This window comes from Beta vulgaris, chromosome 6, assembly GCF_026745355.1.
Source record: "Beta vulgaris subsp. vulgaris cultivar EL10 chromosome 6, EL10.2, whole genome shotgun sequence".
Taxonomy (NCBI): Eukaryota; Viridiplantae; Streptophyta; class Magnoliopsida; order Caryophyllales; family Amaranthaceae; genus Beta; species Beta vulgaris.
The window spans coordinates 46649283-46663630 of NC_079207.1; the positions used below are offsets into that span (position 1 = coordinate 46649283).

The following is a 14348-nucleotide window of genomic DNA, read 5'->3' on the forward strand; positions in this document are numbered from 1 at the left end:
GCTTCAGTTTCATTTTTTTCTTGTTGCCGAACGATGCTGATGAGGTGACAGTACAACGATTAGCACAGGTTTATATTCTTGTCTTGATGGGGTCCATTCTTTTTGCTGACAAGAGTGAAGATACAGTCCAGGTGCTTTATGTTCCACTTTTGGCAGATCTCGACGTAGTAGGGACATATAGCTGGGGTAGTGCTACCCTTGCATGCTTATATCAACAGCTATGTCGGGCATCACAGAGGGGAGCAAGGGAATTAGGTGGACCTGTGTTGTTGTTACAACTTTGGGCATGGGAGCACATACACATCGTCAGACCTCGAATTTCGAGGGTGCGGGACCCACCTCCAAAGTTTGACGATGGCGTTCCTATTTTAGGCTCCCAGCATGTTCCGGGGGTTGACCCCTTAGCTATCAGGTAATATGCAGTGTCTCACATTTGTTGACATTATTTAGTTTCATTTTTCTCAAGGATATTAATGTGTATTTCTTTAAAGTTGCCTTCGGGTACACCTCACTAGGTCCCACTTAGCAAGTGGGCTTTCTTACTACAGGGATGCACTTGACATCAGACGAACGAGCAGGTACATAGGGTTTCACATGCCTAACTTATATACATTGGTAGACATCTCTCACATGCCTAATATTTGCAAGATTCTTTCTTTGTAGATGATTTGCAGCCATATACTGATGCAAGACTGGAGTTGTTACCTCCTATATGTTGAGCTGATCGACATGTATGGTGCACATTGGCTCCACTTATATGTTTCGGCATTGTGGAGTTTCATTTTCCTGATCGAGTTATGCGCCAGTTTGGATTCGAGTTGATGATTCAAGCACCTTGTGATACGAGCACATCCCTTCATGGCGTAGATTGGAGGTCGAAGAACAAGAATTATCCGCTCAGACATCGACCTTACATAGCGCAGTGGGATGAGCGCGAGAGACGTGTTGTTCACGGCATTCCGTTTAGTGGTCGTACTCGTGCCATTGAGAAGTATATGATATGATATTGCCGCATCATGAGGTTATGCATGACAGATCCATTGAGGCGACCTCCTTCTACACATTATCAGCCTGCGTCTGCATGTATAGTACTGGTAAGTGGCATGATTTGTAGTTATACTTTTATTTATTTATTTATCCAACTATATAATATGTATTTTTATTTCTATGCAGACACACACTTTATCTGATGTTGCTAATAGGTGCAGCACTGTACTAGAGGTTGTTGAGTCATTGCATCCAGATATGGGGTGCCAGTTGTTTGCACAAACATTGCAGACCATGAGTGTAACACCCCGATAATTCTCTCTTTTTAGAAAATACTTTTATACTAGACAAGTAAAGAATTACCCAAGTATTATCACCCGTGTGATAACATATCGGCTTATTCAGAATTTTGCAGTAGAAAACAATTAACTAAACTCTAACTTTATTATAACTCAAAATGAATAACAAATGTTTAGGACTTCAACAAACAACTTAACCAACTCAAACAACTTAAATAAAATATGTTCTAAATAAAGCAGAAATTAAACTACGCTAGTTACACAATCTCTCCCCTCCAGATTCCCAATGATGCACATCTGCGAACCTGTAATGTCAATGCTATACTGAATAAGCTCATCATAAGGATCATCACAGGATCAATAAGGCAAAGCCATGATCACACACACAAACAACGCACGTAATCAACAAAGTTGAGTACTACATATCAAGCATAAGCATTCCTAAACATGATACTACATAAATAACATGCAGGAATAAATAATAATATAATCATACAACATTCTGCAGATAAGTTTTACTGAACTAAACTCTAAACATCATTTCTCACTTTAAATGGAATAGTTATTGGAACTGAGTTATCTTATCTACTAATGTCTTCACCTACGAAAACGAAATACGGGTGCTACTAGGCACTATAACGCATTTCAGAATGACCTACGATATCGAGGAACTTTTGCTAACTGAAAAAGAAATGGTGATCAATCCATTCCTGTAAAAAGCCATGGCTTGCTCACCATGTACTCCAACTCCTAATGTCCAACTCTAGACGTGCACCAGTCTAAAGTCTATACTATTATTATTATACTTTACGTTATTTACATATTATCACTAGTTATGACACACATACAAGCAACACATAAATAATAATCAGACAATCACAACTGAACTTCTTTTATGTTCGGATTTAACAAGTGATCACAACGTACAATCCAATAATACTTTCTTTTTAATCTCAACTTTCTTTACTTGTTGAACCTAGCCAACAATGATCTTACCTTTATATAGGCATAATGTGTCAAACTTACCAAATAAGGTCCACAGTCCTCATAAGATAATAAAATAATACTAATCAAGGAATACATTAATAACATGATTCAATCTCTATAACACATATTAATTCTTCATGCAAATTAATAAATAAACTTTCTTTTCATGCTTGCATCAATTATTCCATACAAACATACAATCTAGTATTCATAAATCTCAAATCACATGCTTGCACATAGGCATAAAAACATGTAAATCAATTACTAGAAATCACATATATATGAACAAAATAAGTTCCTATACATGATACTAAAATTTATTCCTCCTTATAACATGATACTAATCACATAGCACGTAATTATGTACGTACCTTGTGTAAACTAGCCTGTAGGCCACTTTTAATCCTTTAAAAGTCCCCTACGAGATATTCTCCGCTTAGAAATCAATATAACCAAAATTAATAACTTTAAATAAAAATTACAGCAGCCCTAAAGTACTTAAAACCCCCTTTGAAAACGTTTAAAAGTTGATTTTAATATCAAAACTTGAATTATTTTAAATTCCTGCATAGTACTACCATACTACTCCCTCCGTTTCCTGAAGATTTTCCTTCTTTCTGTTTAAGTATGTTTCCAAAAGATCTTCCCTCTTTTACTTTATTCCTTATTTGGAAATATTTTTTCCCTTTTTACCCTCTCATGTCCCTTTCATATGGTCCACCATTACATTATTAATTCAATTTTACTCCCTTTCTCGCTCTCTCCTACTTTAACCCTTTTTTATTTGTTTATTTATCTTTAACTCCTTTCTCTCTCCTACTTTACCCACCCCACACCCCACACAAATGAATCTTCCATGGTATCTGTAGGAACAGTAACAAGGAAGATCTTTAGGAAACGGAGGGAGTAGTAATAGAAAACTTTATAAATAAACCCTTTCTGAACATATTTTCAATAAAGTCATTCCAGCAAATGGGACTTCTACATTTGCATCCATATAATGCCTCAAAAGGTGTCATTTTAATGCTCACATGATAACAATTGTTGTAACAAAACTCAATCAAATCTAATTGGTCCTCCCAACTGTGTTGAAAGTCAATCGCACATGCTCTCAACATGTCCTCCATAGTCTGAGTAGTCCTCTCAGTCCGACCATCAGTCGCAGGGTGAAAGATTTAATTGGACCTTTTTCCGAAATTTCGAAAGGAACCTAGAGTCGCGGTCAGAAATGATATCCTTTGGAACTCCATGTAATCTCAACACATGCTTAATGTAAGTCTTAACGAGCTGCTTCTTTTTCCCTGTCTCCCGGCAGATTTGGTTAGTCTATCCACAATAACCCAAATGGTGTCATTTCCACTTCTCGTCTTAGGTAAGGCAGTCACAAAGTCCATAGAAATAGAATCTCACTTCCATCCAGGGACCTCTAAGGATTGAACCTTTCCCATAGGTCTCTTATGGTCGATCTTCACCTTCTGACAGGTTAGGCACTTAGACACATACTCAGCTACCTCTCGCTTCATATTTGGCCACCAATAGATAACCTTAAGGTCTTCATACAATTTATCACCTCCAGGGTGCACAGCATACGGAGTATTATGCCCCTCATCCATAAGACGTCTCTTAAGGTCCTTACACTTCTATGGTACACACCACCTCCCTTTAAACCTTAGACTCGAGTTCCTTTCCTTGATTCATTTTCTCCTTGACCTTATCTAGGTGCTCATCACCAACTTGGCCCTCTATGATCTCATCGAAAACTGACACTCCCAAAGAAAGAGTATTAAGCCTTGCCTCACTTTCCTTAGGATTTAAAATTTCTAAGCTCAATCTTTACATATCTCGACACAACTCCTCAGGGACTATCAAAGCACTCAAGCTATGACTCGATTTTCTACTTAGGGCATCAGCAACCACATTTGCTTTCCCCTCATGATACTGGATATCTAGGTCATAATCCTTTATCAACTCGAGCCATCTTCTTTGCCTCATATTCAGGTCTTTTTGGGTGAAAATGTACTTTAAGCTCTTATGGTCTGTGAATATCTTACAAGTCACTCCATAAAGATAATGTCTCCAAATTTTCAATGCAAACACTATGGCAGTTAACTCTAGATCATGGGTAGGGTAATTTGCTTCATAAGGTTTCAATTGACGCGACGCATACGCAATTACCTTCCCTATCTGTTGTAACACACATCCTAGACCATATTTCGAAGCGTCACTATATACCTCAAATCCCTCATTCCAATCAGGCAGGGTCAAAACAGGTGCATAGGTTAATCGATCCTTCAAAATTTGAAAGGCTTCTTCGCACTTTTCACTCTACTCGAATTTTGACTCCTTTTTCATCAAGTTGGTCATAGGTCTTGCTATCTTTGAGAAATCTCTCACAAATCTCCTATAATAGCCAGCTAGACCTAAGAAACTTCTAATGTCTGACACAATCTTTGGAGTTGTCCACTCACTCACAGCTTGAATCTTAGCAGGATCTACTGTGACTCCTTCCTTAGACACATAGTGACCCAAAAATACTACTACTCTCTCCAAACGAAACTCACACTTAGAGAACTTGACATATAATTGGTTTTTCCTTAATGTCTCCAAAATAATCCTCAAGTGCTCATCCTGCTCAGCTTCATTCCTCGAGTATATTAGAATGTCATCAATGAAGACCACTACAAACTTGTCTAGAAACTCATGAAAGATCCTATTCATTAAATCCATAAATATAGCAGGAGCATTGGTTAACCCAAATGGAATTACAGTGAACTTATAGTGGCCATAACGCGTTCTAAAGGCAGTCTTAGGTACATCCTTATCGGTTACCCTCAATTGATGATATCCTGAACGTAAGTCAATCTTTGAGAACACACTCGCTCCATTCAATTGGTCGAATAGGTCATCTATTATAGGCAAAGGATATTTGTTTTTAATGGTTACATTATTGAACTCCCTATAGTCAATACATAACCTCATGCTTCCATCCTTTTTCGTCACAAATAACACAGGAGCTCCCCAAGGTGATGCATTAGGCCTAATATATCCTTTATCTAGGAGCTCTTGCAATTGCACCTTCAATTCACTCATCTCAAGAGGTGCCATTCTATAGGGTGCCTTAGATATAGGTGCAGTTCCAGGAACTAAGTCTATGGTGATCTCAACAACTCTAGCAGGTGGCATACCTGATATCTCACTTGGAAACACATCCATAAACTCGTTCACTAGGACATCCTCAAGTTTTAACTCGGCTTCCTTACTCACATCCTGCACACTACAGAAAAATAGCTCACACCCCTTTCTCATTAATTTCCTCACTTGCATAGCAGAGATGACTCCAAACTTCTTAGGTTTCCCAAAACGTCTATAGGAGGTCAACTTTCCCAAAGAATTCCTCGACACTACTTTATGAATCTCACAATTGATACTAGCCTTGTAAAGACTCAACCAGTTCATTCCAAGAATCACCTCCAGGTCTCCCAAGTTGAATTCTATTAGGTCAGACGGAAAGACACAACCTCTTATCTTCAAAGGCAGGTTTCTAAACAACTTAGTGCACTTTATGATTTTGCCAGTAGGAATACTAATAGACAAGTCAATTACTTCAAAGTCTACCAATCCCAGACTCTTTATGACAGATGACGATATAAAAGAATAAGTTGCCCCTGAATCAAACAATGTTTCAACAAGGACTGAGTTAATAGAAAAATTACCAGAAACTACGTCGGTAGATTTCTCAGCTTCCTTTCGACTCATCACATACATCTTTCCCACAGGTTTATTATGGTTGGGGTTCTCATTTGTAGGCTTACTATAGTTTCCTTGATTGGTTTGATGCCCCCAGGCTTAGAACCTTGGTTTCCAGACTGGTTGGATCCTGATCTGACCTAATTATTATTCTCTTGACCCTTTAGGTCTTTACCATGCTTAGAATATCACTCATACTCCCTATGACCCTTCTTCTGGCAGTAGTTACAAGTCATTGGTTGATAAGTCATATTTATATATAGTTTTTAGGTTCATTTAGGTTGCATTTTAGAGCATTTAGTTTCATATTTAGGTTCATTGTTGCATTATATTCTTAAGTTATGCTTTTCTACTACTATTCGGTATGTTTTCTTGTTTTTTGATGAATTTCAGGCATTGATAACGTATTTGGAGTATGATTAGCTAAGCTTAAGGATGAGGAGCACTTAGAAAGAAGCTACAATGCATAAGGATCGTATGGATATGTCATAGTACGAGTTTGAGCAAAAACGAAGCGGAAAATTATTAGAAGAAATGTGAAAAAGGAGTCATGTCTACTCTTCTGATCATAACTTTTGATGTGCTCCTTAAAATCGAGTAATTCCAGCATATTTGGAAACTAGACTTGAAGAGATTTCCAACGATAGGTAGCACGCCCCGAGGAGACTTCTAGTCAAGGAGTTCTGCCTTTCGGAAGATTGCACTGTTTCTGCTGGAATCTGCCACGCGTACGCGCGGATCACTAATCCGCCTATTAATGATTTGTTTAAGACTTTCCTTATCTTGTAAATTACTTTCCAAGTCATATTAGGTTAAAATATATTATTTAGATTAGTTTTCATTCTTTTTCTCTCTCCTCTCCCCTTTGACGTTATTTTTTAGGTTTTTAGTTTTAGTTTTCTCTTCTATCTTTAATTTCTCTCTTTTTTATGTTGTAAACCCTAGTTTTCATCTCCTTCATTAATTCATGATTTCTTTTACTTTCTTTCATTTTGATTTCTTTTAATTATGTTTTCCTTTCTCTTTCTAGATGTAGTATTTATTCTTTATTTCATGATTGAGTAATTTTTATTTATAGGATTTGGGAATCCATGTTTATATGTTATAATTCTTGATGGATGTTTATTGATGGTTTCATTAGTCATTGTTATTTCTAATTGATTAGTGTTTATATTATTAATCTTGCAATCTAATCAATTGTCTGATCAAATATTGCTAATATCGAGTCATAGATCGAGAGATGGTACTCTTTAGAGGCTTACCTACAATTAGCAAATCTGATTATGTTGAGCGACCGTACTTGCATATGTTGATTTGAGAGCGTTAATGCCTGACAAAGGATTAACATGTGCCCTAGATATCTGATTGATTGAACTATTGATGATATTTTGATAGTTTATAAGTATAAACATGGTGAACCATTACCCTAGATCCTTTTTAGTTTGATTTTCGTAGTTTGATTAGTTTAGAACTTTAATTCAAATATCTGTGATTTTGTTTAGTTTCTCTATACCTTATAAGCTAGATAAAACGACCATCTCTCTGTGGATTCGACCCTACTTACCCTACTACATTGTTAGAAGGTTTTGCAGGAATTATTTTTGACGGGTGTACGGCAACCTATCAAATTTTGGCAAAAAAAAAAAAAAAAAAATAAATAAATTTGCCCAGCCCGCTGGTTTGTCAGCGTTCGATGGCCCGCACTTTGCCCAACACTCCTTCTTCCTCACGCATTTCTTATTTGGCACCCCCTTCACCAAAAACTCTGCACGCCAGCACACCACCACCATCCAATACCCAGCGCCGGCAAATCGCCATCAGTCTTCAGCTCGTCGGCCACATCACCGACATCTCCCAGTACCCGCCTACCCTCACCATCAACCATCGCCGTTCATCATTTTCGCACAACCACCAGGCCTAGCGCGTCTCCCATTGCCTTCACACCAGCAGCCCCCGGTTTTTCGCCCTCCTCTGTCCTCACAATTCACATCCCCACGCTTGACTCCTTCTCACCTCCGAGAACCACAACCCCACCACGCCTAGCGCGCCACCACAACGACCACCTATAGGAGCCGCAAAACTACGTCTCTGTCGCACCATACCTTTCCACTCTTTCTTTCTTCTTTTTTTTTCTTTTATTTCTTATTTCTCTTTTCCTATTATTTTTGTCTTATTCTGATTTTCTTTTCCCTTTTCTATTTCTTTTTTTTTTGTTAATCTATTTTGTTATTACTTTTTCCAATGGACTTTTAATTTTTTTTATTCATGGTTCTTCTAGGATTTTCTCAAACAGGCATCAAATTAGTCCAAGTTAGCGTTTGTGGAGCATTATGACATGATTTTGAGTATTTTGACTCTTCTCCCCAATTCATTGGGTAGTAAGCATCTTTTCTCACTTATAATTGTTGTTAATGTTCATCTCGAATTTTTGCTTGGATTTTTGTTTTGATGTCATCTTGTTGAGAATCTTACACATTAATTGAATTATTAGTTCATTGGATTGTTGGGGGTTTTTGTGCAGTGTGTTAGTGGTAGATTGTGGTATTTGTGGGAGTGCTCAATGTTGGATGATTGTTGGGTTGGTTTTGGTTCCTATTCTGAACTGGTTTTCGCAGTGAAGACACTGCAAATTCTAGCTTGGGGGGAGGAATATTCTATCTTTTATTGCTTTTAGTGTAGATTTCATTGCTTTCGTAGGATGTTGCACGGTTTGCACTGCTTATTAGGAGTGGGAGTTTACGTGTAACCAAAAAAATTGTACTATTTTTTTAGTTGTATTAACATATTTCATCTCATATTAGATTTCATCTCATTTTAGTTGCATCTATGGGACTACTGCTAGGACTTTTTGAGAATCTTGTTGATATTTTACTACATTTGTTAAGTGTCACTCATCTTGTTCATGATACTTCATAGCACGATTGTTTACAATTGATTGTTTGTGGTAAGATTGATTGATCTCTCTCTGGCTCGATTTAACATTACTATGCAGACACCTTAACCTAAGTGAGCTTTTGTGCCTATAAACTGACGTATCTGTGTCAGTTATATTCTTTCATGTGTGATTAGTTCCTCATTATTGCATTGATCTTGACTTTGACTTGGTACTCCTTGATATTTGATAGTGCATACATTTTGATATGATTGAGGCGTTTCATTTGGTGACCATAGCTCCAGAGTTATTCTTATTTTCATATTATCCTTCCTCTAGCCCCACTGAGCCTTTTCTGACTTTGTTTGATTGTTACCTACATTACAAGCCTTGACCTCATTTGATTCTTATCCCAAGCCTAGCTTGGGGGAGCGAGTATTAGTTTTGGTTTAGTCTGTATTGCATTAAAGTGCTCTATTTGTGATTTAGAAGGATGGAAAAGTATGTTTAGTGAGCTTTGAAATTGAATTGAAAGTGTGAAAAAAAAAGAAAAAAAAAAAGTGAAAAATGAAATGAAAAAAAAGTGAAAAAGAGTTGTGAATAAAGTGAAATAAAAAGGGTTATGATTGAATTTCTTAAGTAAAAAAAGTTGTTGATTAGATTTGGAGATTGTTGGTTGTTGCATGGAGTTGTTATGACCTTTTATGGTTATGTTTTCAGTTATATGATGCTCCCCCTTCTTGGTTTTTCCACCACAATTCCCATATTATTTCCATACCTTTAACCTCAGCCTATTACAACCCTTAAAAGTCCTCTTGATCATTATGTATTGTATTGTTAAGTATTAAGTGAGTCAAAAAGTCAAAGTTAAAGAGTATTTGCTTCATCTGAGTCGACTTGATTAGGTTGAGTGTCATCATTTATGCTTTAAACACGTCAGAGATTTGAGCGCACATGACTATAGTGAGGTCTGTCAGGTTTGGTTAAATTCAGCTTGGGGGAGATGGTCTGTGGCATGATTGGAGAGTCGATTGCGATACATGATATGCTATGCAGCTTTGTTCGAGATTGTTTCGATGCTTGGTTTATGTAGTGATTATATCTCTCGTGTTCTCAATTGAGTGTTTAGCACTGTTGTAGTCCAATATTGTAGGTTGTCTAACTTTTCCGATGTCTATGTCTTATTGCTTGAGGACAAGCAATGGTTTAGCTTGGGGGAGTTTGATAAGTCATATTTATATATAGTTTTTAGGTTCATTTAGGTTGCATTTTAGAGCATTTAGTTTCATATTTAGGTTCATTGTTGCATTATATTCCTAAGTTATGCTTTTCTACTACTATCCGGTATGTTTTCTTGTTTTTAATGAATTTCAGGCCTTGATAACGTATTTGGAGTATGATTAGCTAATCTTGAGGATTAGGAGCACTTCGAAAGAAGCTACAATGCATAAGGATCGTATGGATATGTCATAGTACGAGTTTGAGCAAAAACGAAGCGGAAAATTATTAGAAGAAATGTGAAAAAGGAGTCATGTCTACTCTTCTGATCATAACTTTTGATGTGCTCCTTAAATTCGAGTAATTCCAGAATATTTGGAAACTAGACTTGAAGAGCTTTCCAACAATAGGTAGCACGCCCCGAGGAGACTTCTAGTCAAGGAGTTCTGCCTTTCGGAAGATTGCATTGTTTCTGCTGGAATCTGTCATGCGTACGCGCGGATCACTAATCTGCCTATTAATGATTTGTTTAAGACTTTTCTTATCTTGTAAATTACTTTCCAAGTCATATTAGGTTAAAATATATTATTTAGATTAGTTTTCATTCTTTTTCTCTCTCCTCTCCCCTTTGACGTTATTTTTTAGGTTTTTAGTTTTAGTTTTCTCTTCTATCTTTAATTTCTCTCTAGTTTTTAGTTGTAAACCCTAGTTTTCATCTCCTTCATTAATTCATGATTTCTTTTACTTTCTTTCATTTGATTTCTTTTAATTATGTTTTCCTTTCTCTTTCTAGATGTAGTATTTATTCTTTATTTCATGATTGAGTAATTTTTATTTATAGGATTTGGGAATCCATGTTTATATGTTATAATTCTTGATGGATGTTTATTGATGGTTTCATTAGTCATTGTTATTTCTAATTGATTAGTGTTTATATTATTAATCTTGCAATCTAATCAATTGTCTGATCAAATATTTCTAATATCGAGTCATAGATCGAGAGATGGTACTCTTTAGAGGCTTACCTACAATTAGCAAATCTGATTATGTTGAGCGACCGTACTTGCATATGTTGATTTGAGAGCGTTAATGCCTGACAAAGGATTAACATGTGCCCTAGATATCTGATTGATTGAACTATTGATGATATTTTGATAGTTTATAAGTATAAACATGGTGAACCATTACCCTAGATCCTTTTTAGTTTGATTTTCGTAGTTTGATTAGTTTAGAACTTTAATTCAAATATCTGTGATTTTGTTTAGTTTCTCTATACCTTATAAGCTAGATAAAACGACCATCTCTCTGTGGATTCGACCCTACTTACCCTACTACATTGTTAGAAGGTTTTGCAGGAATTATTTTTGACGGGTGTACGACTACCTATCACTGGTTCTCCCTTACAATCCTTCCTAGGATGGTTTTTGTCACAGAACTTACAGTGATGCACTCCCTCAGGTTTACCCTTGTTGCAGTTGTCCTGGTTGTTTCTCCCTTGGAAATTCCCATTACCATTCCGATTTTTCTTGAAATTCCCTTGGTTTCCTCCAGTATTAACATCCTTTCTCTTTTCACCTACTACTCCATTTCTCTTATCTCTATTGGTTTGTAATCCATAAATATGAGATGCTCTCCCATACACCACATCTAGGGACGTAAAGGTCTCACCTCCTAATCCCAATTAGATTTCTTCAGTTAAGCCTTGCTCGAACCTCTGGACCCTAAGCTCCTCGGTGGCTACAACCTCATCAGGTGCAAACCTAGACAGGGCTATAAACTTGCCATAGTACTCAAAGATGGTCATACTTCCCATCCTCAGGTTAATGAATTCTTGGGCTTTCTGCTTCCTCATAAATGCAGGGTAAAACTTCCCTCTCAAGGCAACCACAAATGCTTCCCAATTGAATCCTTCAGCAACACTCAGTCTAGCACCATTTTCCCTCCACCATAGGTCAGCCTCATCCTTCAGGTATAACACAGCTTGACCTACTCTCATCTCACCAGGGCAGTTCACTACCTCAAATAGTTTTTCGAACTCCCTAATCCAATTATCTAAGAAGCACGGGTCAGATTGCCCCTTAAAGTAGGGTGGTTTAACTTTAGCTAATCTTTCGAACATTTCTCCAGCAGTCTTAGGACACTCAACCCTCTCCTGAGTCAATTTCTCCGCCAAAAGGCGAATAGCAACAGCTAGATAAGTATTATTAGCCATTCTACTCCGGGACCTGAAAGTAATATAACTCTACTTAGGTTCTAGTATAACTTATATGTCCATCTAATAAGGCAACATTTGATTTGATCGTTAAAGATCGCATCAACAGACAAATTCTCACTAGTTTCAACATGAAATGTTCTCTAATAATCACATAATCGTTCATGTGAAATATATTTACATCAACATGAAAGTAGAAACAAGCAAGTAAGAATATAATCATATAATGAAAATTTAAATAATAAAAATATTCCCATCACGTGCCGAAAATAAATTCTTATTCACTCATATAAACTAAATAATAACTTTTATTCTTCCATAAAGGGTAAAAGAATGTTATAGTATTATATTTTCCGAAAACAATAATTCTATAAAACTTCTCTATCACTGTTGACACACATCCAACATTATTTCTAAAGCTAATATTCTATGTATATATATATATATATATCAGAGACATAAAATAAATCTAAGGTACTACATTGTTATTCCTATCCTTAGCTTCTTGATACTGATCAGGCATAAATGTTGCATCATCAGCTTCCTCTTCTTCCCCATCCTCATCATAATCGATGTACTTCCTTTGTCTTTTGGATCTTCTAATGGGTCGAGTATCCTCATCCTCCTCAGGTTCAGTCTCAGATTCATACCTGAAACAAGCATGATAATGTCTTTCCTAGTTTTACCCCTAGCATTGTCAAGTTCTATTATGACCTCATTGTCACCAGTTACCACTTTCCTCATGATGCAACACATATCGTCGACGGGTGCATTGTCTTCGTCAACTTCATCGTCACTCAGGACGATAGGGTGCATTGTCTTCGTCAACTTCATCGTCAACTTTATTATAACTAACTATTGAATGCAGGCATATAATATTTCTATCCTATATGCCCTTCCTATACTACCCATTCTCACAATGCAATAATATAAACTTTTTTTTTTTTTTTGGCAATTCAAAATTGTTATTGAAAACCAAAAAAAACATTTTGGGAGAATACAACTTAGCCTAACAGTCCCAAACTAAGGACTGAACAAGACAACCAAAATAGAACTCCCTAGGACATCTAGGACAGTTCAAACTATAGCAGAACAAACATCTGCATCATACAATCAACAGTTGCCTTTGTTTTTCACTACAGTTACAAGCTGTATTAAAGAGAATCTCCCTAATCACCACTGGAGCAGGGATATTCTGCTGTTCAAAAAGCTTTTTGTTTCTACATTTCCAGATAGAGTAAATGGTTTCAGTAAAAACCATCACCAGAACTCTATTTTCATCCTTCTTGCTTCTAGCTTTCACTTGCATCTCCCTAATAAGATCAGAAAAACCATTCCCTCTTCCTGGATGCTTCATTTGGTGTTTGAGAGAATCCCAAATGCTTGCTGAAAATGTGCATTGAAAGAACAAGTGCTGAGTAGATTCAGGCTCACTGTTACATAAGCAACAGGTTACATTGCAAGTAGGAAGCCATTTGCATACTCTATCACAGGTGGCTAACCTATTCTGAAGAGCAAGCCAAAGTATAAATATACTTCTAGGGCTAGCTTTGTTATTACAAATAAGTTTCTTCCATGTTATATTCTCAAAATCTCCCTGCAGGCTTTGGTAAGCTTTCTTAATACTGAACTGCCCCTTGTGAAGGGTTTGTTCCCATCCTCCAATGTCAGATAAAGCCTCTCTAGCTTTAATGATCTTTTTTAAAATCCATGATATGTTGTTGGTGATCCCAACCTGTAAAGGAGTAGCCTGTTTCAGATAATACTCAGCCACCCATTTCACCCAAAGCTTATCAGCTTTTGTTTCAATTGCCCAAAGAAGCTTCAGAAGAGCTGCAGTGTTCCAAATAGACATGTTAATGAGATTCCAGCCCCCAGCAACTTTGGGAAGAAAAAAGTTATGCCAAGCAATAGGAGCCTTATGAGACTCCAAGGTTTTCCCAGTCCATAAAAACCTTCTACATATCATTTCCACAGCCTTGATTAGTTTTTTAGGGAGAGGAAATATATGGGCCCAGTAATTTTG

The 14348-nt window shown here is 36.8% G+C and overlaps 1 protein-coding gene across 1 annotated transcript; it reads right to left on the reverse strand.

Annotated features, from left to right (window-relative positions):
- Positions 1–11791: 11791 nt before the first annotated feature.
- Positions 11792–12322, reverse strand: LOC104896772 (uncharacterized). The gene has a single exon (XM_010683565.2). It carries the CDS (start codon positions 12320–12322, stop codon positions 11792–11794), a length of 531 nt encoding a protein of 176 aa, XP_010681867.2.
- Between the last annotated feature and the right edge of the window lie 2026 nt (positions 12323–14348).

What these genes read in the sequence shown, in the direction of transcription:
- LOC104896772 (XM_010683565.2), bottom strand. Translation starts at nt 12,322, where the DNA reads ATGGCTAATAATACTTATCTAGCTGTTGCTATTCGCCTTTTGGCGGAG.